Raw genomic sequence first — 27238 nt, forward strand, 5'->3', positions numbered from 1 at the left:
TGTAGCTTTCCCAACATCTCTCCAGCTGATGCACTGGGCCAGCAGATATTAAATGCCTGCTGGACCAGCACATGTGAAACACATCCTGACGAACGGGATGACTTGCCAGCGCAGGTGTAACACATACTGACCAACGAGGTGACAGCAATCAGTGCTACTTCAGCTAACACGCTAACCAACCTCGAAATAGACAGAAACCGAAACCCATAACACACACACACAATCCTTGTATTACGTTTTCGAAAGTCAGATCTATCATTTACTGATCATGATATTGTAGTGAAGATAATGTTGAATGATAATTCAGTTTATGAGTCAATGTGTCACACTCTGACCATTATTTGCATTGTTTGTTTTTATGTTTTGTTTGGTCAGGGTGTGATATGAGTGTGCATTCTATGTTGTATATCTAGTTTGTCTATTTCTATGTGTTTTGGCCTGATATGGTTCTAAATCAGTGGCAGGTGTTTGTCGTTTTCTCTGATTGGGAACCATATTTAGGTAGCCTGTTTTGTATTGTGGATGGTGGGTTATTGTCTATGTTGCATGTTAGCACAGTGTTTCTATAGCAGTCACGGTCGTCTTTCATTAAATCATGCATTCACACCACGCCGCACTTTGGTCTCCTCAATACGACGATCGTGACACAATGTGATAATTGTGCAAACGCCCCACCATCCATGAAAGGGTCATAGCCCCTAAAAGCCTCTCTCTACAATTAAACTGAAGTGCTACAGGTGTGGTATCTTAATTTGATCCGTTTCTCACAGCAGGAATGATAATTAATGGACATTTTTGTCAGGATTGATACATTTTTGGTTTGGGCAAATCAAGTCTGACATTTTAAAGTGGAAATAACAGACTTTAGAAGCCTTTTTAAAATGTTGAATACACTAAAAGTTTGCATTTCCTGTTCTGCAGGACATTTCCTGCAACCACAGGGGATCAAATTAAGATCTTGTACACATTGCCAAGGCCCTTTTTTGCCCTTTTCAAAACCATCATTAATTCAGTGCTTTTCCTTGGTCAGTATTAAACCTAAGGTTGATTCAGACCAAGCCCAGATTTGATAGGGGTCATAACTTTCATCTCAGCCATTTCAAAAAGGTCAGAGGTCATTCAATGTTTCACATGGGAAAGTGTAGGTAATCCTAAAAATACAATTAGTACATGCAAATGACATATGTGAGTGCATGTATACTCTGTGCATTTGTGTGTAATATGATTTGTTTGCCCTCTCTGACATTTATTTTGGCTCTATTTAATCACTCTTCCTGGATATTTATGTTCATAGCAGTAATCCTCAGACAAACCAGAAGAGACTAACCCTAAAAAAATCTAAATTCCCTTTTTTTTATTGACTCGCTCCTATTGAATAACAGAATGGAGGCTGTTTTTGTCTATTTGAAATAAAACAATATGACCCAGTTAGGTAAAGTGGAAAAGTGATTAACATTTTGACTGTGGCACACAGAGAGGGAGATATGGAGGGGGGAGAGAGAGAGAGAAAAGGGGGGAGAGAGAGAAAGCTGCTGCTGTGTTTTCAAATGTCAGGGTTCAGTTAGTGGAATCACGGTGAACATTGGGATAAAGCTCTGTAGCACCATACCATTCCTCCTTTTAAATTCACACCAAAAATACCATATTTTTATTTTTTTAAAGATGACAGGACTTGAGCAACATGAATTACAAAGTCATTATGTTGAAGTAATATTAAATAAAGCAACATTTTGATCAGTGGTTCATCTTCTATAAAGGGACAGACACAGACAGCTACATGATCAAAGATTCACCTTGTATCTGATGTCCATTAAAAAAAACTCTTATGTCCACGGTTGGTTAAAAGAGCAACACTTCTCTCTGCTGGTTGAAGTTTGTACCAGGCCCAGGGATGATGGCGTCATTTTAGCATAATTAGTAAGCACGTTTCCATCCAGTAAAGTCATAACATATAAAAAAACAATGGTGGAAATAGGAAGGTTCGGTGTATTCGTACTTGTTCATGGTGGGATCTTTTTGTGTCTCTAAAATGTATTATGTGGAAAATGGCTGTGGAAACGCCTTTACGTGAAAATATCGAAGTACTATAATACCGAAGAGTCACGAGATGATATGTTGTGTGGTCCTCCCACTACGACTCGGGGAAAAAATAAAAAATAAAATAAATAATATATAAAAACAAGGACACGGGAAGCCATGCAGTTTATTTCAGGCTACAGATGAAATAAATTATGATGAACTTCAAAGGGTGATGAAAGTACAAGGTGATGGTTTTGATGCTGCTTTCCATATCGAGGGTCCTATTCTAATGACATGATGATCGATGCTTCACTGCTGTATGACAAATAGAAATATTCTTGTTCTTATCCATAACATTCTCATCATGTAGATTAGACCACCTGCACAGCCTTCCCGCACTTTAACTGCAAACTGTTGGCTAGAGCGAGGTACAAAGACCAGAGTAGGCACATTTGCTAGTTAACGCGACAGTTTTTGTGACAATCAGAAGAGTTGAAAATGCTATGGAAACACACTGGCCTTTAGATTTGTATTTGGTACATGAAAGTTTACGCTAAAAAGTTCACTTTGTGTTCACAACATCATCGCGCACGTATTTTTTATTTACAACAGGTTAATTTGGTAGAAACATACCACTGGTGGGGAAATGCGCATATTTATGTGGATTCTAGAATATTCATATGAAAATCTGTTGGATGGAGTCCGAGCTAGTCAGTTATTAATTACATTCAATTCAGGAATTAGATTTTGTACTTGAATTGTTAAAAATTTAAGATTAAAAGCTAACTCTGTAAGTAAATTAAGTGTAAGAACTGCCATCAATAGATAAATGCAATACAAAGTGATTTATTTTTATAACAATAACCAGGTTTCCATCCAACCTTTCTATGTGAGTAAAGTGGGCTACATGTCCAATAGAAGACAGGCCCGAGGGAAAGAGCAAATTTGTCAGTAAACTTTCCCAAATAACAACAAAACAAAATATGCTAGACACGGTGTGATCTTTTTGTGTCGGTAAAATTCATTATACGAGAAATGGCTATGGAAACGCTATTAATGTGCAAATATTGATATAAATAACTATCACGCGATGATGTATCGTCTTCCCACTACGATTTCGGGAAAGCAAGCAGTTTATTAGGCTACAGATTAAATAAATGATCAACTTCAAAGGGTGGTGAAGGTGAAAGGTGATCTTGATGCTTCTTTCCAATAAATATCGAGGGTCTTATTCTGGTGATATGATGATCAACGCTTGACTGCCATTTGACAAATAAAAATACTCGATAATAATCTCGTGTAGATTTTACCAGAACTGTCTGCGAGCTGTTGGCTAACGTGTACGTGCCAATACCAGAGTGGGCACATTTGCTATATAACGTCACTTTTTTGTGACAAAACCATCAGTAGAGTTGAAAATGCGATGGAAACCTATTTGATTTGTATGTTTTATCCTGGGACATGGGAATTTAACCGCAAAAGGGATTTTTATGTGCACTACCTCATCATGCACAGCCTTTAATCTGCAACAAGTCAAGTTGATAGAAACATCTCTGTTGGGAAAATGGGCATATTGTCTTATGCAGATTTTAGAATATAAGCATGAAAATCTGTTGCAAATTGGATGGAAACCTAGCTAATGGTATGAAAAGTTTTATACACTGCTCAGAAAAATAAAGGGAACACTTAAACAACACAATGTAACTCCAAGTCAATCACACTTCTGTGAAATCAAACTGTCCATTTAGGAAGCAACACTGATTGACAATAAATTTCACATGCTGTTGTGCAAATGGAATAGACAACAGGTCCACTCCAGTGGTAGCATGAGACGGAGTCTACAACCCACACAAGTGGCTCAGGTAGTGCAGCTCATCCAGGATGACACATCAATGCGAGCAGCGGCAAGAAGGTTTGCTGTGTCTGTCAGCGTAGTGTCCAGAGCATGGAGGCGCTACCAGGAGACAGGCCAGTACATCAGAAGATGTGGAGGAGGCCGTAGGAGGGCAACAACCCAGCAGCAGGACCGCTACCTCCGCCTTTGTGCAAGGAGGAGCAGGAGGGGCACTGCCAGAGCCCTGCAAAATGACCTCCAGCAGGCCACAAATGTGCATGTGTCTGCTCAAACGGTCAGAAACAGACTCCATGAGGGTGGTATGAGGGCCTGACGTCCACAGGTGGGGGTTGTGCTTACAGCCCAACACCGTGCAGGACGTTTGGCATTTGCCAGAGAACACCAAAATTGGCAAATTCGCCACTGGAGCCCTGTGCTCTTCACAGATGAAAGCAGGTTCACACTGAGCACATGTGACAGACGTGACAGACGTGACAGAGTGGAGACGCCGTGGAGAACGTTCTGCTGCCTGCAACATCCTCCAGAATCACCGGTTTGGCGGTGGGTCAGTCATGGTATGAGGTGGCATTTCTTTGGGGGGCCGCACAGCCCTCCATGTGCTCGCCAGAGGTAGCCTGACTGCCATTAGGTACCGAGATGAGATCCTCAGACCCCTTGTGAGACCATATGCTGGTGTGGTTGGCCCTGGGCTCCTGCTAATGCAAGACAATTCTAGACCTCATGTGGCTGGAGTGTGTCAGCAGTTCCTGCAAGAGGAAGGCATTGATGCTATGGACTGGCCCGCCCGTTCCCCAGACCGGAATCCAATTGAGCACATCTGGGACATCATTTCTCGCTCCATCCACCAACGCCACGTTGCACCACAGACTGTCCAGGTGTTGGCCAATGCTTTAGTCCAGGTCTGGGAGGAGATCCCTCAGGAGACCATCCGTCACCTCATCAGGACCATGCCCAGGCGTTGTAGGGAGGTCATACAGGCACGTGGAGGCCACACACACTACTGAGCCTCATTTTGACTTGTTTTAAGGACATTACATCAAAGTTTGATCAGCCTGTAGTGTGGTTTTCCACTTTAATTTTGAGTGTGACTCCAAATCCAGACATCCATGGGTTGATAAATTTGATTTCCATTGATCATTTTTGTGTGATTTTGTTGTCAGCACATTCAACTATGTAAAGAAAATTTTAATAAGAATATTTCATTCATTCAGATCTAGGATGTGTTATTTTAGAGTTCCCTTTATTTTTTTGAGCAGTGTATTATTGAGGACTTGAATACTTTTGGGGAAATGCTTGCTTAACATTGGCATCATGTAGAACTGTTATTCATAAGCAAGAGGTTTTGTATGTGCCTACAGGTTTGTGGCATCAGAAAGTATTCAGACCCCTTGACTTTTTCTACATTTGATAAGTTACAGCCGTATGTTTTCCCTCAGCAATCTAAACACAATACCCTATAACAACAAAGTGAAAATAGGTTATACATTTTTGCAAATGTATAAAAGAAAACAGAAATACCTTATTTACATAAGTATTCAGACCCTTTGATATGAGACTTGAAATTTAGCTCAGGTGCATTCTGTTTCCATTGATCATCCTTCAGGCGTTTCTATAACTTGATTGGAGTCCACCTGTGGTAAATTCAATTGATTGGACATGATTTGTAAATGCACACACCTGTCTATATAAGGTCCCACAGTTGACAGTGCATGCCGGAGCAATAACCAAGCCATGAGGTCGAAGGAATTGTCCGTAGAGCTCCGAGACATGATTGCGTCGAGGCACAGATCTGGGGAAGGGTACCAAAATATCTCTGCAGCATTGAAGGTCCCCAAGAACAAAGTAGCCTCCATCATTCTTAAATGGATGACGTTTGGAACCTTGTCAAGCAGAGTTCTAAATAGCAGTGCGATTTAACCTGAGTAATTGTTGCCTGTGTTACTGGTTCTCAGTGTCCTAATCATGCTTGGACAGTGGAGAAGCCTGCTGAAAAGAAATGACTAACACTGTATACAGATAGATTTATATATGTAAATAATATATTGCATACTGCAATGCTTTCAGAGAGAAAACAGAGACTGACAGACCACAAGGTAGGTCAGCGATGCACACGATTGACAGAACAGAAGCACGGAGGATGATGGAAGATCAAGAGCAGGTGAGCTGGAAGGGGAGAGAAACGAAGGGTTTGAAATCATCGATCAATCAACGGCATAACGGACATTATCATATGGAATGCCTGCAGCTCAATTGATTACAGCCCTTAGTCTCTTGGTGTTATTTCTAAAAGGAGATTAATCTCTTATATAATATTACAATCATACTGTATTTGAATAGAATCTACCTATTTACAGCACATCATAACTATATCTGTAGTCTATGTACAGGTTTGAAAAGTATGGTAGAGGACAAAAGCATCAGTCTGTCTATTCAAGTTAAGTGGTCCTCTGTTGAAACATTTGAGACAGTAGTATAAGAGGTGCTGGTGGCGGAGTCCAACGGAATGACAAAAAAACATTTGTACATTTCTCTCCCTTCCCACAAACACCGGCCCCACAGAAGCACGACACTTGTGCATAGCCTACATGCATTTATGAATGTTATTTTTTGTATAGATTATTTATTTCCAAATGGGCTTTGACACGATATCAATGTGTGCAAAACATTTTTTCATTAAACAAATTAAATACAGTTAACAAATATGCATAATTAGCACTCAAAGTAGTTTCTGTAAAATCAAATTGCTCAGTTTAATTGGATATTTTTTTTACCGAAACCGTCACCTAAAAATTTGCACCCCCCAAAATGACTAACAATTTTATCCTTTTGACATGGAAATAACAACTAAAATGTCTTCAAGCGGAGATGTGTTGAGTCGATAGGTTTTATTGGTTACCAACGTTAACCTTTGTCAGTTCGAATAACCTCAATGCATTTGATTTCCTGTCCATTTGCACTCATATCATACAAATGCGGTCTATTACCATACACTATAATAATTAAGTGACTGGACCGTGTTTGTCAATGATGGACTTCAGTTAGTTCATAACCTTACAAGAACATTATAATTTACAAGAACATTATAATTTACAACAAACCTCCTATATGCGTGTAACACACACAGCACCATCAGCTGAAACCGTAAGCTTGAAATAAGAGATTCAAATAAACATTCAATCAAAGCCCTTCCTCAGGTGAGTAGATAGGGCCACACCGAGACAGAGGTAACGCAGCAGCGGTTACCCTGATTACATACGTCCAGCTATGCTTTTAACAACATCCCCCTTAATGTCATTCAACACCTATAGTTTAGAGAGGAGACAAACCTCCTTTGTAGTCATTCATTCATTGTCAGTTTACTTTCAACTAGATGGTTTGGAGTTTAATTAACGAGCCCTAACCCCCTTTAGAATCACCCTGTCATTTCAGGCAATAAGCACAACATTATTCTAGATTAGTCTGCCTACAATTATAAATATATATATTTATTTTAAATACACCCAAGGTGTAGAACAAAGCTCTCTAACTCTGTTCTTGGAAACCTTCCTGTAGGTTTTCACTCCAACCCCAGTTGTACCTAACCTGATTCACCTTATCAACCAGCTAATTATTAGAATCAAGTGTGCAAGATTAGGGTTGGGTTAGAGAAAAAACCTACAGGATGGTAGCTCTTCAGGAAGAGGGTTGGAGCAAAAACCTACAGGGTGGTAGCTCTCCAGGAACAGGGTTGGAGCAAAAACCTACAGAGTGGTAGCTCTCCAGGAAGAGGTTGGAGCAAAAAACCTACAGGGTGGTAGCTCTCCAGGAAGAGGGTTGGAGCAAAAGCTCTCCAGGAAGAGGGTTAGAGCAAAAACCTACAGGGTGGTAGCTCTCCAGGAAGAGGGTTGGAGCAAAAACCTACAGGGTGGCGGCTCTCCAGGAACAGGGTTGGAGCAAAAACCTACAGGGTGGTAGCTCTCCGGGAACAGGGTTGGAGAGCCATGGTGTAAGACCTAAACGAAAAGTGTAAATAATCAAATATCATATTGCACCAACGATGCAAAAATACACGTCTACACAATATTTATAAAAGGTTCTTCTCTAAAGGTTGTACAGTTGCAAACTTCCTACACAACACGGACACACAGAAACAAGACAAAGAAACATAATATCTTCCGCTTGTGTCTGAACGTGTGCATTCATGTTATTACAACAGAAGCCTTTCAGCCTTACAGTACGATAACTTTGAAGTCTTAAGTATTTCCCCTCCCTCCCCTTTGATCTTGACATATTTGATGACTACTTCAACTTGTTTGTGAAGGGAAAAGATCACGTGAAGTGAGGGGCGTGATGAGGGTTCTCTTGGAGGTCAGGGTTCATAGTTCATTAGTGTAGATGGTCGAGGTGTGTCTGGGTGGGTGGAGAAATGGGCTTTGTGGTCCACAACCACAGGCCTCAGACCCAATGTCCATGGTCATATTCATTAGGGCACACCATAGCAAAAGGTTTTGCAACGGGGCAAAAAAAACAAGCATTTATTATTGGGCAAGTTCATGTGGTACCTCCCCATCTCAGTAAATGTTCCAGTTGGTGACTAATGAATACTTCCCAGGTTCAGATCTTGGTTCTGGTCTAATGATGGATTTTGAAGGCCAGCAGCTGCTCAGAGTGCATGTTATTAAGGGAGCGCAGTTCGGGCAGTCTGAGGAGCAGCTTGGTGAATATGGCCGACTCGTTGGTGTGGTTCTTAGTGATGAGGCCCTTCAGGTGCCGGATCAGAGTCTCCTGAAGCGCCTCCACAGAGTTCACGTTCTCAATCCCTGAGCGATCTAGAACACAAAAAACCCCGTAGAACTTTATTAGACTTGGTTCCTATACTTTTCTCTGATTACCATTCACAGATGTATGGCTCTATGACAGGAAGCTGGATAGAAGATGTTAGTGAGGAAGGAAACATTCACTATAATACAATGCATGCTTTCAAACAACAAACATACTTTAGATAGTTACACTAATCTCTTGGTAAGGAGCCAAACAGTACCATAACAACTCACAGTATTAAGTCTGTTTCTATAGGATATAGTGTCTATAGTCTAGAAGAAAGTACAGTGGGGCAAAAAACTATTTAGTCAGCCAACAATTGTGCAAGTTCTCCCACTTAAAAAGATGAGAGGCCTGTAATTTTCATCATAGATACACTTCAACTATGACAGACAAAATGAGAAAACAAAATCCAGAAAATCACATTGCAGGATTTTTAATGAATGTATTTGCAAATTATGGTGGAAAATAAGTATTTGGTCAATAACAAAAGTGTATCTCAATACTTTGTTATATACCCTTTGTTGGCAATGACAGAGGTCATGCTTCACAGTAGATATGGTGTTCTTTGGATCCAACTCAGCATTCTTTGTCCTCCAAACACGACGAGTTGAGTTTTTAACCAAAAAGTTATATTTTGGTTTCATCTGACCATATGACATTCTCCCAATCTTCTTCTGGATCATCCAAATGCTCTCGACAAACTTCAGACGGGCCTGGACATGTACTGGCTTAAGCAGGGGGACACGTTTGGCACTGCAGGATTTGAGTCCCTGGCGGCGTAGTGTGTTACTGATGGTAAGCTTTGTTACTTTGGTCCCAGCTCTCTGCAGGTCATTCACTAGTTCCCCCGTGTGGTTCTGGGATTTTTGCTCACCGTTCTTGTGATCATTTTGACCCCACGGGGTGAGATCTTGCGTGGAGCACCAGATCGAGGGAGATTATCAGTGGTCTTGTATGTCTTCCATTTCCTAATAATTGCTCCCACAGTTGATTTCTTCAAACCAAGCTGCTTACCTATTGCAGATTGTCTTCCCAGCCTGGTGCAGGTCTACAATTTTGGTTCTGGTGTCTTTTGACAGCTCTTTGGTCTTGGCCATAGTGGAGTTTGGAGTGTGACTGTTTGAGGTTGTGGACAGGTGTCTTTTATACTGATAACAAGTTCAAACCGGTGCCATTAATACAGGTAACGAGTGGAGGACAGGGGAGCCTCTTAAAGAAGAAGTTACAAGTCTGTGAGAGCCAGAAATCTTGCTTGTTTGTAGGTGACCAAATACTTATTTTCCACCATAATTTGCAAATAAATTCATTAAAAATCCTACAATGTGTTCTGGATTTTTGTCTTCTCATTTTGTCTGTCATAGTTGAAGTGTACCTATGATGAAAATTACAGGCCTCATCTTTTTAAGTGGGAGAACTTGCACAATTGGTGGCTGACTAAATACTTTTTTTTGCCCCACTGTATATTTAAAAGGGGCAGGAAATATGAATGAAAAGGTCACGTCATGATCCTACCGGCAGAGATGAGGACAACGGTGGTGAACAGGCTCATCTCCTCCTCGCTAAGGCCGAGCCCCATCAGATTTTCGCTGAAGTCCATCATGGAGGTCAGGAAGTCGCCGGCGCCCATGGCTCGTAACGCCTCCACGCTGTACTTGGTACCACCCAGGAATGTCACGGTGCGGTCTTTCACATCAAACAGCGACGCAAAACGGACCACTAGCACCTGATGAAGTGACAGCAGACACTAGGTATGTTTGGCTGGATCAACTGCATTTCCATGAGCCATATCAGTATGTTTTTAATACTGTTTTCATTCACATACATGTGAGAAAGAGGATACGGAGTAGAGGAGAGAAGGAGAAAAGAAGAGCCTAGGGAAGGAAGACTGAGAAAAACAATAATATACTGTAAGTGAGTGTTCTGGTCTTCACCTCAAAGGTACCAGCCTTGAGCAGGCTGACCTGGTCGTGTTGGGAGAGGTCGCTGAAGCCTGGGATCCGCTTGGCAAACTCCACCACCTCCCTGACGGCCGGGGTGAAACTGTGGCTGAACTCCTCCCAGATCCCATGTCCTGACTTATGGGGATTCACATGTGGAGATGTGTTCATGGGACACAGCTGAGGATGGAGAGGGGAGAAGGAGGTACATGAAACATATCATTCATATACTTATTTAATGGTGGATAAGTAGAGTTTCCCATATACATTGTGTTATGTTAACACAATCTGAAGGTGTGAGATCAAGTATGGTGTTACACTGGGATCGAATCTTGTACTTCTATTATTTGTAGTTTATGATTTGGGGAGTGTTATACAAATGTTGTCAATCAATATATTATACAATAGATTAGCATAGATATTATATTAACTATAATATATCATATAGTCATTGTCCATCTTGGACTCACCAGATGCATCCTGTTGCCCCCGCTCCACAGTGGTCTTGTGAATCCTCCATGGGAGTTGGAGGTGGCCTGGCTCGTGCTGTTGTTGCCTCCATGGTGGGTGTAGGCTGGGAAATAGCCACTAGGGGAGCTGTTGGGCAGTCTGTCTCTACTGTAGAGACAGTGATTCTGGGTGGGGGTGGTGGGAGTACCTCTGCTGTAGGGGCAATGGCTGGGGGTGGTGATGTCATCCTCCTGGCAATGGTGCCTGTCAGGGCCCTGAGGCCCAGTGTTGGTGGGCTTCTCCTGAGCCTGGTCGTGGGCCTGAGTGGCTGTGAATGAGGCCGGGTCATTCTGCTGGTTCTGGTTCTTCTGGTTCCAGGCCTCCTGCTGGTTCCAGTTCCTCTCCTCTATCCTCTTTCCAGTGTTACTGACACGTTGCTCCTCCCCCGGGGAGGTCGGCTGGGCATCAGCCTGGGACTGGGGGGAGGGGCTACCTTGCTTCTGATTGTACATGAAGGACTCCTGGTGGGCCCGGGTCACCGAGCCAATCCCATCCTCTGACCCGCGGTCTGAACCACTTGGAGACGCCGATATAGGGCTTCGGCTTGTATCCATGGCGACTGCAGACTCTGGGCGATGTTTGGGCTCCTCTGATTGGTTGGACCCGGGGGAAGTGGCGGGAGATGTGGAGGAAGAGGATGAGCCTAAACCAGAGTCAACATCTTGGGGGCAGGGCTCCCCAGGGCAGGCCTGCACCTGAAGCTGATTGGCCAGGGGGAGGGGTGTGTTGCCGTGGAGCTGGCTGTGTAGCTGGCTGTTGTTCATCATGTTGTTCACGGCACTCTGCATCTCTAGCAGCATTCGCTGCTTCTCACGCTTTGGGATGCGGCCGAAACGCACAGCTATTAGAGGAAAGAGGTAGGAGACAAGGTTTAACCCGGGTGGACACTACACCACTTTCAAAATCCTAACACTTAACAATGTGGCACAGACGGTGGTCACACACTACAAGACTCTTCACTTTGTCGTGAGGATTCTCAATACCACGCTGTCGCGCCAAAACAATGATGTGATTAGATTTAATGTAGCTATGAGCTGTGGCTAAAAGCAGCCTCAAATGTTCAGTCATTCACACTTACCATATAGAGTTTAAATATCTAGGAAACATTTTGAATTGAATATTATTGATTGTGAACTTCAGAGCTGTAACAATTTGACACTTTGGCTTTGGTTAAAGGCAAGTACAAACACATACTAATATTAGTTATCGCTCCTGCTACAGAGTCTACACACATTCTGGGTGACGCGAAACAACGTTTCTCACTGGCTTCTTCTCTGGCGAACTCTCATTGGCAATTACTAATCACTGTTCTCAAAACGTATCATTTCACATCTCACACTACAAGAGCATTGCAGATTTTGTGGCGATGAAATCAAACATGTTTGAAAATAATCGGATGTCTGGGACTGCTCAAAGACGAGATCGGTGGTCTTTGCTGATAGGTCTGCTAGTCTACAGATAATGACCAAATACTGTCAATCCTTGTTTAAAATAGAACAAACCGATACTTTTCTTCATCTACTTTTTTCTCAACTCCATATTTATGTAATCCACGACAACCCACGAGAACGGTAATAAACCATGTATTATTGTGACAGGAGGGGGGATGTAGTTATAGAAGGTAATAGGAACTTACAGTCCTTGGACATGCCGACCAGCAGACACTTCTTGAAGCGACACTGCTGGCAGCGGTTCCTGTTGATCCTCATGATGGCGCAGCTCTCGTTCTTCAGGCACTTCTTATACTGGATGTTCTGCTGGATGCTCCGACGGAAGAAACCCTACACGCACACAGACAGATGGACACACTAGTTTGTTGGGAGACTTGCTAGTTCACAGTGCTTTGACAGCAGAACTCGGTCATTAAGAGAGGAGAGAGAGAGAGAGGCTGTGGTTAAAAATAAGGCAGAAGCATTCTGAGTTCGATGATTTGACCCTGTTAGGCTACCGTCCCATTATGTCATTGCCCTTGCTCTCTCACCTTAAAATTAACTATGGCATTGAGGCACAACATTGATTAGGTGTGTGTCAGTCTGTGTTCTCACCTTGCAGCCCTCACAGGCATGGACCCCATAGTGGAATCCAGATGCAATATCTCCACACACCTTACACAGCAGCACCAGGCCGTTGATTTCTGCAAAAACCCAGATGCAAAACATCTCATCAGAACTCATTGACGCAATGCCTCTTTAAATTAAATTCAACAGATTGTATTCATACCCAAAGCCAAGGGTCAATTATTGCAATAGTAACTGAATAGACATTCAAGTTATTGCACAGCAGAGAAACCACTCACTAGTAATGCTGCATTTTGCACTGGTCTTTGCTGTAGTATGGGCCAGTGGGAGACCTGCCGTGGTTAGGGGCGTGTCCACCACATTGCCCTGGCGACAGATGTGGGAGGAGTTGTGTGGCAGGGAAGAGGAGTTGTAGCAGTCGTTTGAGTCACTATGACATGACTCAGGGCTGGAGGAGCTGATGTAGGCTATTACACCCCCTAGTGGAGAAACAGACATGATGATTAGGCTGATAATTTAATATAATTAAATAGAACACATATTATACTGTTATCTCTATGGATAGGGCTGGCTGCTGGGGTAGCAGAGGTTCAAGTTGAACAAAGAACAATGATTTTACATGACCTTATAAATAGAGAGTGTTTGAAAGGAATTTGAATTAATGTTGTTTCTGAACATTTTGCAGACCGAAGGGAAGGATCTGGAAATCGTATATAGTCCAAAAAATATTCATATTTTGGGTGGGGTGTGTTGAGACTGAGCACTGCAGCAGACAGCCGAGTCTCGTAAGTGAGATCAGACAGAGCAGCATGCGTTGTGACAACCTTTTACCAGTTGTAGGTAGGCTATTTAGATTGTCATTGCGGAGACACCCATTTCCAACCCCTTTTCCAACTGATGCTCATCACGAAATAACGGTGACAAAGCACAGGAAAATGACTTTAGGCACTTAGAGCCCATTAGAAAAATTTCCTCGGACATTGGTTTAAACTCCATTCTAAGACTGCTTATGGAAAACCATATCAAGCTAAAGGTTTTACGTATGCTCAGTTCTTGGGTCTCCAGCGCTGGACGAGTGGAAATTAAGTGAACTCACTTGCGTGCTTCTGTTATAGGGAAAAATCCACAATGAAACTGACATTAAAATGTGGACAATGATACAGTTGCATCTGTTGGCCATCAATCAGCCTATTCATTTCTATGCCCATGATGGCTACTGTAGTCTACCATTTTAAACACATTTGTTGAAATGACAATATCACTGGAGCCAATGCAAATACATTTGTTTCACTTGTGTAGTTTACATGGAGGTGGCAAACTGATTTAATAAATAGCCTATAACTTCTGTTTATTATTGTTGTTGTAGCCATGTGTTATTAAACACTGTCTGTCAAGCATAGGCCTATTCAGGCCTAATAGTTTGCACTGCTATTCAGTTTACAGCACCAGTCAAAAGTTTGGACACCTACTCATTCAAGGGTTTTTCTCTATTTGTACTATTTTCTACATTGTAGATAGTGAAGACATCAAAACCATGAAATAACACATATGGAATTATATAGCAACCAAAAAAAAAGTGTTAAACAAATCCAAATATATTTTACATTTTAGATTCTTCAAAGTAGGCACCCTTTGCCTTGATGACAGCATTGCACACTCCTGGCATTCTCTCAACCAGCTTCATGAGGTAGTCACCTGGAATGCAATTCAATTAACAGGTGTGCCTTGTTAAAGGTTCATTTGTGGAATTTATTTCCTTCTTAATGCGTTTGAGCCAAACAGTTGTGTTGTGACAAGGTATGGGTGGTGTACAGCAGATAGCCCAATTTAAAAGTTGCCAAAAAACATCAAGCACTATGATGAAACTGGCTCTCATGAGGACCGCCACAGGAAATAAAGACAGAGTTACTTCAGCTGCAGAGGATAAGTTCATTAAAGTTACCAGCCTCAGAAATTGCAGCCCAAATAAATGCTTCACAGAGTTCAAGTAACAGACATCTCCACATCAACTGTTCAGAGGAGACTGTGTATATCAGGCCTTCATGATTGAATTGATGCAAAGAAACCACTACTAAAGGACACCAATAAGAAGAAGAGACTTGCTTGGGCCAAGAAACATGAACAATGGACTTTAGACCGGTGGAATTCTGTCCTTTAGTCTGATTAGTCCAAATTTGAGATTTTTGTTGAGAGTAGCTAAACGGATGATCTCCGCAGGTGTGATTCCAACTGTGAAGCATGGAGGAGGTGTGATGGTGTGGGAGTGCTTTACAAGTGACACAGTCTGGGATTTATTTAGAAATCAAGGCAAACTTAACCAGCATGGCTACCAGAGCATTCTGCAGCGAAACACCATCCCATCTGAATTACGCTTAGTGGGACAATAATTTGTTTTTCAACAGGACAATGACCCAAAACACATTTCCAGGCTGTGTAAGGGCTATTTGACCAAGAAGGAGAGTGATGGAGTGCTGTATCAGATGACCTGGCCTCCACAATCACCTGGGGGGAATTAATGAGCCATGAATGAGCCAAGACGGGGATGATTAGGCGGCCATGATGGTATGAAGGCCAGATTGGCAATTTAGCCGGGTCACCGGGGTTAACACCCCTACTCTTACGATAAGTGCCATGGGATCTTTAGTGACCACAGAGAGTCAGGACACCTGTTTAACGTCCCAACCCGAAAGATGGCACCCTACACAAGGCAATGTCCCCAATGACTGCCCTGGGGCTATGGGATATTTGTTTTAGACTAGGAAAGGATGCCTCCTACTGGCCCTCCAACACCACTTCCAGCAGCATCTGTTCTCCCATCCAGGACCAACCCTGCTTAGCTTCAGAAGCAAGCCAGCAGTGGGATGAAGGGTAGTATGCTGCTGGCCTTCTTAGGTTGTTAGAAGTTAATTTGAGATTCCTTCTTAATTTGCTCGATAAAGTTATGGAAAAGGGGTTTATTGGCTAAATGTGGCAGCTCTCTTGCTGAGAAAAACATTTTTGAGCTAGTTTTTAGGCCTCGTGGGTAGGTTTTGAGTTGTCTTTGGGCAGGAAATTTTAGCTAGACCTGGCAACCCTGTGCAGAGTGGCTCTCAGCCAGGAAGAGAGGCCGACCACCCGCCCAGTCCAACCGCTCTGTTTTATCACCCCCTTTTTTTCAGATCAGGCTGACCTCGTTTCTCTACCTACATTCTGGTTAGATAACACCCCTGTTACATAATGCCAGTTTCAGCAGGGTGCGTGGAGAATAGCCTGGCTACACTTCAACTCACACACATACGGCTCAAGAGGGAAGCTCATTGTCATTCAATCAAGAAGCAGGGTCAGGGCCAACATTGCCAGATTTCTTCATGAAGCAAGCTATTAATGCCTGCCAAATGTTGTGTGGCCCTTATGGTACTAAATTAAATGTAATTTGTCACATGTGCCTAATACAACAGGTGTAGTAGACCTTACAGTGAAATGCTTACTTACAAGCCCTTAACCAACAATGCAGTTTTAAGAAAATACCTCAAAATGTAAGTGATAAGAATAACAAATAATTAAAGAGCAGCAGTAAATAACAATAGTGGCTACCGGTACAGAGTCGTTGATGTGTTCATGAGTTGGTCATCTGTAAGTCCCTTGTTGATTACAGAAGTTTTAGCAAATTCTAAAATAATCTCAATAGCCACAGCTGCCCTCTTTTCAACATTCATAAAGCACAAGAAATCCCATAGCAAACACATTCCAAATAAGGGTGACTTACATAATGAATAGATGATTAGGTTGTGAAACTCTTGGCCAATCAATTATAATTTTACTAGACTGACGATGTTAATTTTTTGGAACACGCCCCTACCTGGAACGGACATGTTTTCCCGAGAAACCCAGTGGTAGAAAACTGGGTCAGTTTACATTGCTGCAACCCTATAACTGCATGCAGTTTCACGTGTATCCACACCAACTCGCAGTGCATTATCTTTGGCAGAATTATGCAATATTTACGTCACAGCACTTCTCCACCAACCAGAGGACGCAAGGGAGCATTTAAAGAAGGAAGTATACACGTCACAGCGCTCCTCAGCCAATCAGAGAGATCGTATACAGAGTCGCACATGGCTAACGACCCGTGCATGTGAGAAAAGGGACCTGCAACACTGTTCCAGCATACCGATACTAAAATAACAACACCTTCAATGGCACTCCTAACCCACTTAAAACACAGTTTTAATTAAGGCTCATTGCAGTAAGAAAAATCTAACATGTATGAGCAGTTCACTGTAATACATTTTGCTTTGTTTTAATTCAAAACATCACAAAACTCTTTAAAAACAGGATTCTGACAAGTAGCCTGTTAAAGTTGTATAATTAATCTAGGTTGCGGTCTAATGAAATACACTATCAAAAATCAAACGGTTAAACTGTAGACACTAAAATAGGCTAGAGGCCTACACATACATCTTTCTAAACATATTGAGCAGAATATGATCGTTTTACCTGCTTTTGTAGATTCCATGTGCTCTGACTTCTGAAATCCCCCTATTTGGACCTTTAGTCTGATGACGTGTTTCTTATCTTGTTTTCACCAACTTTTTACGTCACTGCTTGATGTTTTTGATCAATGAATTGAAGCGTTCAGAAAATAGTCGGGAAATGCACGTAGGCCTACTAGTTTCAGAGATGACAGCAATCGCTCAACAGCAACTGTTGCTAATCAGATTGATTTCCCGTCGTGATAGTTGACGTTCACCAACGTTCCAAACAATTCACCTAAACTAAACCGTATCCGTTTGGTTGAAAACACGCCCCGAATCAAACAATAGATTGTAGTCAATTGTTTCGCTACAGAATGAATCGAACGTTCGGAATCCCGTATATTTTTCTTTTTCGTAGAGCGCTCAAAAAAGCTGTCCGTCTGAAGTCTCTTTTCTAAAGGCTAAAGATATGCCTAAGCATATTAATAGCTATAGCATACAAATTTATATTTTCTCGAAGGAAACGATAGCTCTGATAGCAAAGAGTAGAACGTTATTATTTGCTGAAAGACGGTTCCGAGTTGAGCTCTCGACTCGAGCTGCTATTCTTCTTCTTTGGTGGGGTTTATCGGCGGGTGGCATCAAACGTTTTGGTGCATTACCGCCATCTACTGTACGGGAGTGTGGGCCAGCGACAGGGAGAAACTCAAATCAAATTGTATTGGTCACATACACATGGTAAGCAGATGTTAATGCGAGTGTAGCGAAATGCTTGGGCTTCTAGTTCCGACGATGCAGTAATATCTAACAAGTAATATAACAAATTCACAAAACTACCTTATACACACAAATGTAAAGGGGTGAATAAGAATATGTACATATAAATATATGGATGAGCGATGGCTGTGCGGCACAGGCAAGATGCAGTAGATGGTATAGAACAGTATATATATATGAGATGAATAATGTGGGATATGTAAACATTATTAAAGTGGTGTATTTAAAGTGACACCTGTATTAAGTCCATGTATTACATTGGCCAGAGATTGAGTCTGTATAATGGCAGCAGCCTCTATATGTTAGTGATGGCAGTTTAACAGTCTGATGGCCTTGAGGTAGAAGCTGTTTTTTAGTCTCTCTGTCCCAGCTTTGATGCACCTGTACTGATCTCACCTTCTGGATGATAGCGGGGTGAACAGGCAGTGGCTCGGGTGGTTGTTGTCCTTGATGATCTTTTTGGCCTTCCTGTGACATCGGGTGCTGTAGGTGTCCTGGAGGGCAGGTAGTTTGCCCCCGTGATGCGTTGTGCAGACCGTACTACCCGCTGGAGAGCCTTGTGGTTGAGGGCGGTGCAGTTGCCGTACCAGGCAGTGATACAGCCCGACAGGATGCTCTCAATTGTGCATCTGTAAATGTTTGTGAGTGTTTTAGGTGACAAGCCAAATTTCTTCACCCTCCTGAGATTGAAGACACGCTGTTGGGCCTTCTTCACCACGCTGTCTGTCTGGGTGGACCATTTCAGTTTGTCCATGATGTGTACGCCGAGGAACTTAAATCTTTCCATCTTCTCCACTACTGTCCTGTCGATGGGGGGTGCTCCCTCTGCTGTTTCCTGAAGTCCACGATCATCTCCTTTGTTTTGTTGACGTTGAGTGAGAGGTTATTTTCCTGACACCACACCTTGAGGGCTCTCACCTCCTCCCTGTAGGCCGTCTCGTCGTTGTTGGTAATCAAGCCGACCACTGTAGTGTCATCTGCAAACTTGATGATTGAGTTGGAGGCGTGCGTGGCCACACAGTCATGGGTGAACAGGGAGTACAGGAGAGGGCTGAGAACGCACCCTTATGGGGCCGCAGTGTTGAGGATCAGCGGGGTGGAGATTTTGTTTCCTACCTTCACCACTTGGGGGGCGGCCCGTCAGAAAGTCCAGGATCCAGTTGCATAGGGCGGGGTGCAGACCCAGGGTCTCGAACTTAATGACGAGTTTGGAGGGTATTATGGTGTTAAATGCTGAGCTGAAGTCAATGAACAGCATTCTTACATAGGTATTCCTCTTGTCCAGATGGGATAGGGCAGTGTGCAGTGTGATGGCGTTTGCACTGTCAGTGGACCTATTGGGGTGGTAAGCAAATTGGAGTGGGTCTAGGGTATCAGGTAGGGTGGAGGTGATATGATCCTTGACTAGTCTCTCAAAGCACTTCATGATGACAGAAGTGAGTGCAACGGGACGATAGTCATTTAGTTCAGTTACCTTAGTTTCTTGTGAACAGGAACAATGGTGGCCATCTTGAAGCATGTGGGGACAACCGACTGGGATAGGGATTGATTGAATATGTCCGTAAACACACCAGCCAGTCTGCCCATGCTCTGAGGACATGGCTCGGGATGCCGTCTGGGCCGGCAGCCTTGCAAGGGTTAACACGTTTAAATGTTTTACTCACTTTGGCCAGGGGGAAGGAGAGCCCACAGGCTTTGGTAGCGGGCCGTGTCAGTGGCACTGTATTGTCCTCAAAGCCAGCCAGGGGCTGGTTTTCTTTTTGTAATCCGTGATTGACTGTAGACCCTGCCACATATGTCTCGTGTTTGAGCCGTTGAATTGCGACTCTACTTTGTCTCTATACTGACACTTTGCTTGTTTGATTGCCTTGCAGAGGGAACAGCTACACTGTTTGTAATTGGTCATATTTCCAATCGCCTTGCCATGATTAAAAGCAGTGGTTCACGCTTTCAGTTTTGCGCGAATGCTGCCGTCAGTCCACGGTTTCTGGTTAGGAAAAGTTTTAATAGTCACAGTGGGGATGACATCTCTGATGCACTTGCTAATAAACTTGCACACTGAGTCAGTACACATCAATGTTGTTGTCTGAGGGTATCTGGAACATATCCCAGTCCACGTGATCGAAGCAATCTTTAAGCGTGGAATCCGATTGGTCAGGCCAGCGTTGGATAGACCTGAGCACGGGCGTTTCCTGTTTTAGATTCTGTCTATAGGTCGGGAGCAACAAAATGGAGTCATGGTCAGATTTGCCGAAGGCAGGGCAGGGCTTTGTATGCATTGCGGAAGTTAGAGTAGCAATGATCTAGAATGCTACCAGCTCGTGTCGCGCATTCGATATGCTGATAGAATTTAGGAAGCCTTGAGCTCAGATTAGCTTTGTTAAAATCCCCAGATACAATAAATGCAGCCCCAGGATGTATGGTTTCCAGTTTCCAGAATCCAGTGAATTACGGCTGAGATTATAATCGAAGAGAATTCTCTTGGAAGATAATGCGGTCGGCATTTGATTGTAAGGAATTCTAAGTCAGGTGAACAAAAGGACTTGAGTTCCTATATGTTGTTGTAATTACACCATGAGTTGTCAATCATAAGGCATACACCCCCACCTTTCTTCTTCCCAGAGATGTTTGTTTCTGTTCCGGCGCGATGCATGAAGAAACCAGGTGGCTGTACTGACTCTGACAACATATCCTGAGTGAGCCATGTTTCCTTGAAACAGAGAATGTCACAATCTCTGGCACTAAATCCTACCTGCCAGCACTGTTGCTCTTAATTTTTAAACATTTTTTATATTTGAGACTATACTACTCAATAGAGTCTTTACTGTAATTTCCTGTACCCCTTTCTCCCTCATACTAGATCTCAGTCTCTCTCTGCCCACCTTGTACATGCTCCACGCCTCTGTTTCCTGGCAAAAATCACACTTTCCTGTTGGATGCTTTCCTATCACATTTAAGGTCTTATTCAACTAGCCTACACTCTCACTGTGGCCTAAAGTTAAACATTTAGGCCAGATAGGCAATGTTAGGAGAAAGGGGATCCTCATGTCCAAGAGGTGAGGCAGAGGCCACAGAGAGGGGAGGCAACGTGAGGGCAGAAACATTCAGAATGACACACCCACATAACAGCTTGTTTTTTAAATTCAGAAACGAGGGCAAAATGTAGATATTTTGGTGTAGGTCTGCATGTGTTTGAAACACATGCATCTAAGTAGACATCCATCAAGCAAATCACAGCTATCACAGATGAGATCTGTACACTAGTGTTTTCATATAGCTAACTAAGGAGAAAAATAATGAAGCAGTTGTCCTGTGTGACATCAATGACATAGAGTAGTTATGTTACCTTATCCTCTGTTCCTGAATCCATGTACTTTGGTTGAACGGAGATGAACCACATTTATCCAGCAGTACCGCCTGTCTCAGAACAGGTCAAACTGACTCTGACATGAGCTGTTTCACCATATCTCCCACACACTTCCTTGTCATAGTTGTCAACAAGAATAATGTGTCTACCTAGCTTTTCAACCAAGGTCAGTGCAAGAACGAGGAGAGACATTTAAGTAGAATGAAGACATTCAACAACTCTCAGAGGACAATGGACGTTCACTTCAAATACAACAGTAACACATTGATTTGAATCAGAGAATATGAAGTTCGTTTTGCAGATTTTCTGCATCACTTAGTTGTCTGACAGACATGGTAATCACCACCCCACCGTACCAAGCAGCCTTCATGGGTTTGGTGCACCCATATCCCAAGGCAGACCTATCCTGACCAGCTCCCATTCCCCTGGTTTCTTCTGCTACCACCCTGAAAAAAATAGAGAACAGACAAGCCCATGCCTTCCTCACCCATTTTGGTCACCAGGTCACAAAACATGGGCGACCTAAACACTGCCGTCCTCTTTCCCCATCTAAATGTGTGTAATAACAATGGGCCTGGCAGAAATGTGAGAAAGTTCTATAAATGATCAATGTTCTCTAACTCAATCCCTTTGCTGCACTAGCTTTTGAGTCCTTTCAGACAGGGTATAGTCTTTGAAGTATTGTCTTTACTTAGAACGGAGTAATGGTGCAACAGAAGATTAAGGGGGACAGGCAGTACTTCCTATCATTGTGTTACTTTACTATTTAGCTGTAAAGCTAACGTTGAGCAAACGAATGTGTTATTTAACGTGTTTTTAGTCTAACTTACATTTTTTCCAGTTGAGATGTTATAATTAATCTGGCATTTAGCCCATCAGTATACTACACCATACATTGTCAGTTGAGTGAAAAATATATTTTATCAAATGAGAAAACTATGCTTTCTTCAGATTTTTCCTTCTGACCTGGGACTCAAACCAGCCATCCTCCAGATCATGTCAAACTCATTCCACAGAGGGCCAAGTTTGTGCAGGTTTTCAATCAACCCTTGAACTTGATTGATGAATTAAGGTCACTAATTATTAAGGAACCCCTAACCTGGTTGTTTAGGTCTTAAGTGTAAGAAAAACCTGTACACTCAGCCCCCAGTGGAATACGTTTGACACTCCTGCTCCAGATGCTGTTCCACTTATTCAACTTCTCGGTTGGGGCTCTTCAACCCCATTCCTGGAGAGCTATCGTCCTGTAGGGTCACTCCAACCCTGTTCCTGGTGAGCTATCGTCCTGTAGGATCACTCCAACCCCGTTCCTGGTGAGCTATAGTCCTGTAGGCTCACTCCAACCCCGTTCCTGGAGAGCTATAGTCCTGTAGGATCACTCCAACCCCGTTCCTGGTGAGCTATAGTCCTGTAGGCTCACTCCAACCCCGTTCCTGGAGAGCTATAGTCCTGTAGGATCACTCCAACCCCGTTCCTGGAGAGCTATAGTCCTGTAGGATCACTCCAACCCCGTTCCTGGAGAGCTATAGTCCTGTAGGATCACTCCAACCCCGTTCCTGGAGAGCTATAGTCCTGTAGGCTCACTCCAACCCCGTTCCTGGTGAGCTATAGTCCTGTAGGCTCACTCCAACCCCGTTCCTGGTGAGCTATAGTCCTGTAGGCTCACTCCAACCCCATTCCTGGTGAGATATAATCCTGTAGGTTCACTCCAACCCGTTGTAAGCTACCTGATAATTATTAGATGTGCTAGACTAGAGTTGGAGAAAACTTACAGGACAACAGCTCTCCAGGAACAGGGGTTGAGCCCTGTTCTGACAGTATTTCCTAAACTCAGTCCTGCCCCCCACTGCACGTTTTGGTTTTTGCCCTAAAATTACATAGCCAATTCAAATGAAATCTAGCGTTGATTATTTTAAGTCAGCTGTTTAGTGCTTGGGCAAACACCAAAACGCACACCTAGGGGAGGACCCAGGACAGTTTGAGAAACTCTGTGCCTGCCATATCAGACCTAAATAGATAACTTTTTATGTGACCTTTCCTGGTGATCCTGGACTGTAGACACTCAACACCAAGAGTAGTTTCACTGTTTGACTAGTGGTCCTTAGTGCCAACAGTCAACCCCCCAGGTTACTTAAACTATTATCCCCAAAAACACATTGTTAAACCATTCCTAGAGCCCTCAAACTTAAAGCCAGTTCCACTGCATTTCTCCCCCCCTAACCAGGGACTGACTTAGAACTGGGACACCAGGTGGGTACAATTTATCAAGTAGAACGGAAACCCAGCCAGAAGGGTTGGAGTTGAATGACCTAGATGTTATGACAAATAACACCTCCAGTGTAAACCAGTGTGTACTGTAGACACGGGTTCAGATCAGTTACACTCACTGCCATATTGATCAATATGACAGGGTGAATTTCTATAAACCACATTTCACAAGTCTGAAAATGCTAGTCCGTCAGCTTCGCAATATCCCATTTACTAACCACTAACTATATTCCATTATCGCCAAAGACATCAAATGGCAGCTTCTACACCCAAAATTATTAACTTACGACACCACAGAAATATTGTCACCATAAAAAGGCATGTGTTTATTTATTTAAATGTACAGACACCCTCTAGCGGTAGCGGTGAAGCTGCAGGGTATTGCGTCTCTTCCAGGCTGCCCGGCGGGAACCACCCATGGTCAGGTGGAACTTGTGGCCCTTGCCCAGGCCACGGCTCTTCTTGCCCGCAGACGTCAGGCCTCGCATCTCCCTGTGCTTGTGCACAGGCCTGGTGATCCATTGGGTGTCGGGGTTGCGTCTGATAGTCTTGTGGAAGGTGTCGATCAGGATCACCTCGAAGAACTTGTAGGTGGAGTCCTCTCCTACCCAGTAGGAGGCCAGCACCCTCAGGCCTCCACAGTGACGGCCAGCACGCTCCTGTTGGGGAGACCGAATACCAAGTAGGTCAGACAAGTCACATCCAGAAACTTGTATGAATGTAAATTATTGATTTGCAATGTTCTGGGGTCTGGTCTAGTGACAGTACTGCCAACCCCATACTATGCATGGCCCCCTGCGGCAGGGGTATTACCCAGTTACGCCACATTCAAGTCCCTCTTTTACTCTACCCCACATCTGTTGAGCAATTCTAGCACTATATATATATATAAATATAAAACACACACTAAAAAAGGTATGGGAAGATATAAAATGATAAAACCCCACTGCCTGACACAGAGCTGTACAACATATGGATTTGTCTCAACATTGAAGTGATCAAGTCCAATGAAGAGAAAACCATTCACTTAGTTTAATTCAATACAGTTTTAAATACAACCAAGATACGTTTGGAAAGGACACGTTATTTTCTGTAATGTGGTTTCAGACAAATTGGCTTATTTCAGACTGGTTTCACCATAGTCGATAAGACGGGGAAAAAAGTTGAGCATCATTAACCACATTGAGGACGCATTATTGATGAAAAGGGTTCGATATAGAATGTGAGCCTTGTTTCAGAGGGAAGTGGGGCCAATATGAAATTACTTGTACCTATCCAACACATTCATATCGGCACAAGGGCCTAGAAGCAGAGGCAAGGGTAGATTTAGAATTGAGCGTAGATTTGCCAAGTCAGGTCAGATCTGTGACATCCCTGTGCAGTTCTATGTAACTTCTCCCTGAAGCGTACTCATTCACTATCCCTCATGGACTTAAAATACTGACTGATGTAAGATTTTCTTTTAAAAATTAAAAAAACCACTAGCCCAAGCTTACATCAATACCATGCTTTCAAGTCTTAAACAAAGTGAGCAAATGCAACATTTAGGGAGAAAGGAAAAGAATCAGATGCACCTGTTCAGGAACTTACCTCAGCAGTGGACTGGAGGCTGCGGGCAAACTTGATCTGGTTAACACCATGGTGGACGGGCTTGCCGTAGGTGGCACCCTTGGGCACGGGGCGCTTGCGGCCTCCACGGCGAACGCGGACACGGTAGATGACGTAGCCTGTCATAAGACAGCGACATGTCAAGGAATAAAAGACAAATGACACAACCACTTGGTCTACCTTTCATGTGAAGCAACACTTCCAAACATATAAGTGACTTGAATGTATTTGCGAAACCACAAACAGGCAATGGGAATACAATTAATGTCTAATACAACAATTACTGGCTCTCACAACCGACCGTGATTGGGAGTCCCATAGGGCGGCACACAATTGGCCCAGAGTCATCCGGGTTTGGCCGTCACTATAAATAAGAATTTGTTCTGAACTTGCCTAGTCTGTAGTGGGTTTGTTGTGATGCCTCTCGCAATGAGATGCCGTGCCTTAGACCACTGCGCCACTCGGGAGCATGTAGGTAAGGGTAAAGTGACTATGCATAGATAATAAACCTCGAGTAGCAGCACTGTTAAGGGGAGGTCAACGTAAATTGTCCCGGTCACCCACCTTGTTTGCACTTGTACCCCAGTCTGCGGGCCTTGTCTGGTCTGGTGGGTCGAGGCGCACGGTGGAGACCGGAGAGCTGACGGTACTGCCAGCATCGGACGCGCAGGAGAAAGCGCATCACGTCGGACTGCTTCTTGCGCCATAGCTCTTGCATATATTTGTACGCTCCCATGTTGGATTAACTGTGAAAAGGGCAAATAGAAATACGTAACGATCACCATTAAATACTGGGATTTAACCGTTACTCGAGTTGGAGGAAAAATTAGGCACCGACAATTTGCTAATCTTCATTCAATGCCTAGCTAGCCAACACGTTTACTTTGTTTACAACCTAATGTAACCTTTAAATAATCAAGTCACGATTGACATCTTCAGGATACATTTAACTTAGTATGTATTAAATTTGAGTCTACATGCACGTGCTTTTGGGGCTAATTTCTGTTTCATTCTAGACCCCCTGGAAATCAGTGTTCGGGCAGGAGGGTCGCGGTAGGCCCCGATGCAAAAGAGTCCTACACACTGGACAGGTAGCTAGTTAACCGGCTAGCACTCCATAGTAGATAACCACTAAAGCTAAAATATTTACTAGTAAAAACCCGTAACGCAACAAATGCACATAGTTTTATAAACACTGAACTTCAATGTCTATCAACTTTCTAACCTCGCTCTTAGGCAATGTATAGGAGACCAATAGAAGACCCGTGCATTACCTCGGATACACAATGCAATATTCATATTTTCAGAAATGAAAAAGCAGAAATGGAGGTAGTGTGTGATTACCTAAGCATTCCGTTAACTAACCCCAGAACTATACAACCTGATGGCCATGTTTTAATACAGATTTCTGATGGATTGTACATACTGAAAAAATATAAAATGCACTCTTACATGATGGCGTACCTGCCGGAAAGAAAGAAAAAACGTACCCAGTATGCTTTATCAAAACGTCAGTGACACAGTTCCGGTCAGAGACGCCTGGGTATTGTAGTTTATTCGAATCATGTTAATATTTTTTATATACATCTCACCTAAGTTACTTTAATAAGCTGGATTTTGAT

At 43.1% G+C, this 27238-nt stretch overlaps 2 protein-coding genes and 1 non-coding gene across 6 annotated transcripts; all 3 read right to left on the minus strand.

Annotated features, from left to right (window-relative positions):
* Positions 1 to 6464: 6464 nt before the first annotated feature.
* On the minus strand, positions 6465 to 18214 carry LOC135552037 (nuclear receptor subfamily 1 group D member 2-like). 3 transcript variants are annotated; one of them, XM_064983405.1, is made up of 8 exons: positions 17619 to 18214; positions 13421 to 13621; positions 13170 to 13258; positions 12761 to 12905; positions 11085 to 11965; positions 10609 to 10794; positions 10190 to 10400; positions 6465 to 8682 (listed from the first exon to the last, which is right to left on the minus strand). In XM_064983405.1, the coding sequence occupies exons 1-8, from the start codon at positions 17635 to 17637 to the stop codon at positions 8486 to 8488; spliced, it is 1929 nt and encodes a 642-aa protein (XP_064839477.1). In that variant the 5' UTR covers positions 17638 to 18214; the 3' UTR covers positions 6465 to 8485. The 3 variants fall into 3 exon arrangements, with proteins under 3 accessions (XP_064839477.1, XP_064839478.1, XP_064839476.1); XM_064983406.1 differs by lacking the exon at positions 17619 to 18214 and adding an exon at positions 16981 to 17008; XM_064983404.1 differs by lacking the exon at positions 17619 to 18214 and adding an exon at positions 14747 to 14993.
* A 6093-nt stretch (positions 18215 to 24307) lies between these two features.
* Positions 24308 to 27132, minus strand: LOC135552040 (large ribosomal subunit protein eL15). 2 transcript variants are annotated; one of them, XM_064983411.1, is made up of 4 exons: positions 27069 to 27132; positions 26181 to 26362; positions 25599 to 25735; positions 24308 to 24667 (listed from the first exon to the last, which is right to left on the minus strand). In XM_064983411.1, exons 2-4 carry the CDS (start codon positions 26350 to 26352, stop codon positions 24362 to 24364), a joined length of 615 nt encoding a protein of 204 aa, XP_064839483.1. In that variant the 5' UTR covers positions 26353 to 26362; positions 27069 to 27132; the 3' UTR covers positions 24308 to 24361. The 2 variants fall into 2 exon arrangements, with proteins under 2 accessions (XP_064839483.1, XP_064839484.1); XM_064983412.1 differs by lacking the exon at positions 27069 to 27132 and adding an exon at positions 26961 to 26983.
* On the minus strand, positions 25103 to 25192 carry LOC135553527 (small nucleolar SNORD12/SNORD106). The gene has a single exon (XR_010457606.1). It is a non-coding gene; the product is annotated as a small nucleolar SNORD12/SNORD106 (small nucleolar RNA).
* Positions 27133 to 27238: the final 106 nt, after the last annotated feature.

Source organism: Oncorhynchus masou, chromosome 13, assembly GCF_036934945.1.
Source record: "Oncorhynchus masou masou isolate Uvic2021 chromosome 13, UVic_Omas_1.1, whole genome shotgun sequence".
In the NCBI taxonomy this organism is placed as follows: Eukaryota; Metazoa; Chordata; class Actinopteri; order Salmoniformes; family Salmonidae; genus Oncorhynchus; species Oncorhynchus masou.

Bases quoted from the DNA above. Each gene is read 5' to 3' on its own strand.
- LOC135552037 (XM_064983404.1), bottom strand. From the start codon at position 14,792: ATGCTGTCATCAAGGCAAAGGGTGCCTACTTTGAAGAATCTAAAAT. The intron at 13,622-14,746 runs GTAAAATATATT...TTTCTCCACTAG, and splicing joins TACTTTGAAGAATCTAAAAT to GGGGTGTAATAGCCTACATC. The intron at 8,683-10,189 runs GTAGGATCATGA...TTTGTGTTCTAG, and splicing joins CGTTGTCCTCATCTCTGCCG to ATCGCTCAGGGATTGAGAAC.
- LOC135552040 (XM_064983411.1), bottom strand. From the start codon at position 26,352: ATGGGAGCGTACAAATATATGCAAGAGCTATGGCGCAAGAAGCAGTCC. The intron at 25,736-26,180 runs GTGGGTGACCGG...GTCTTATGACAG, and splicing joins GGGGTACAAGTGCAAACAAG to GCTACGTCATCTACCGTGTC. The intron at 24,668-25,598 runs GTAAGTTCCTGA...TCTCCCCAACAG, and splicing joins GCCTCCAGTCCACTGCTGAG to GAGCGTGCTGGCCGTCACTG.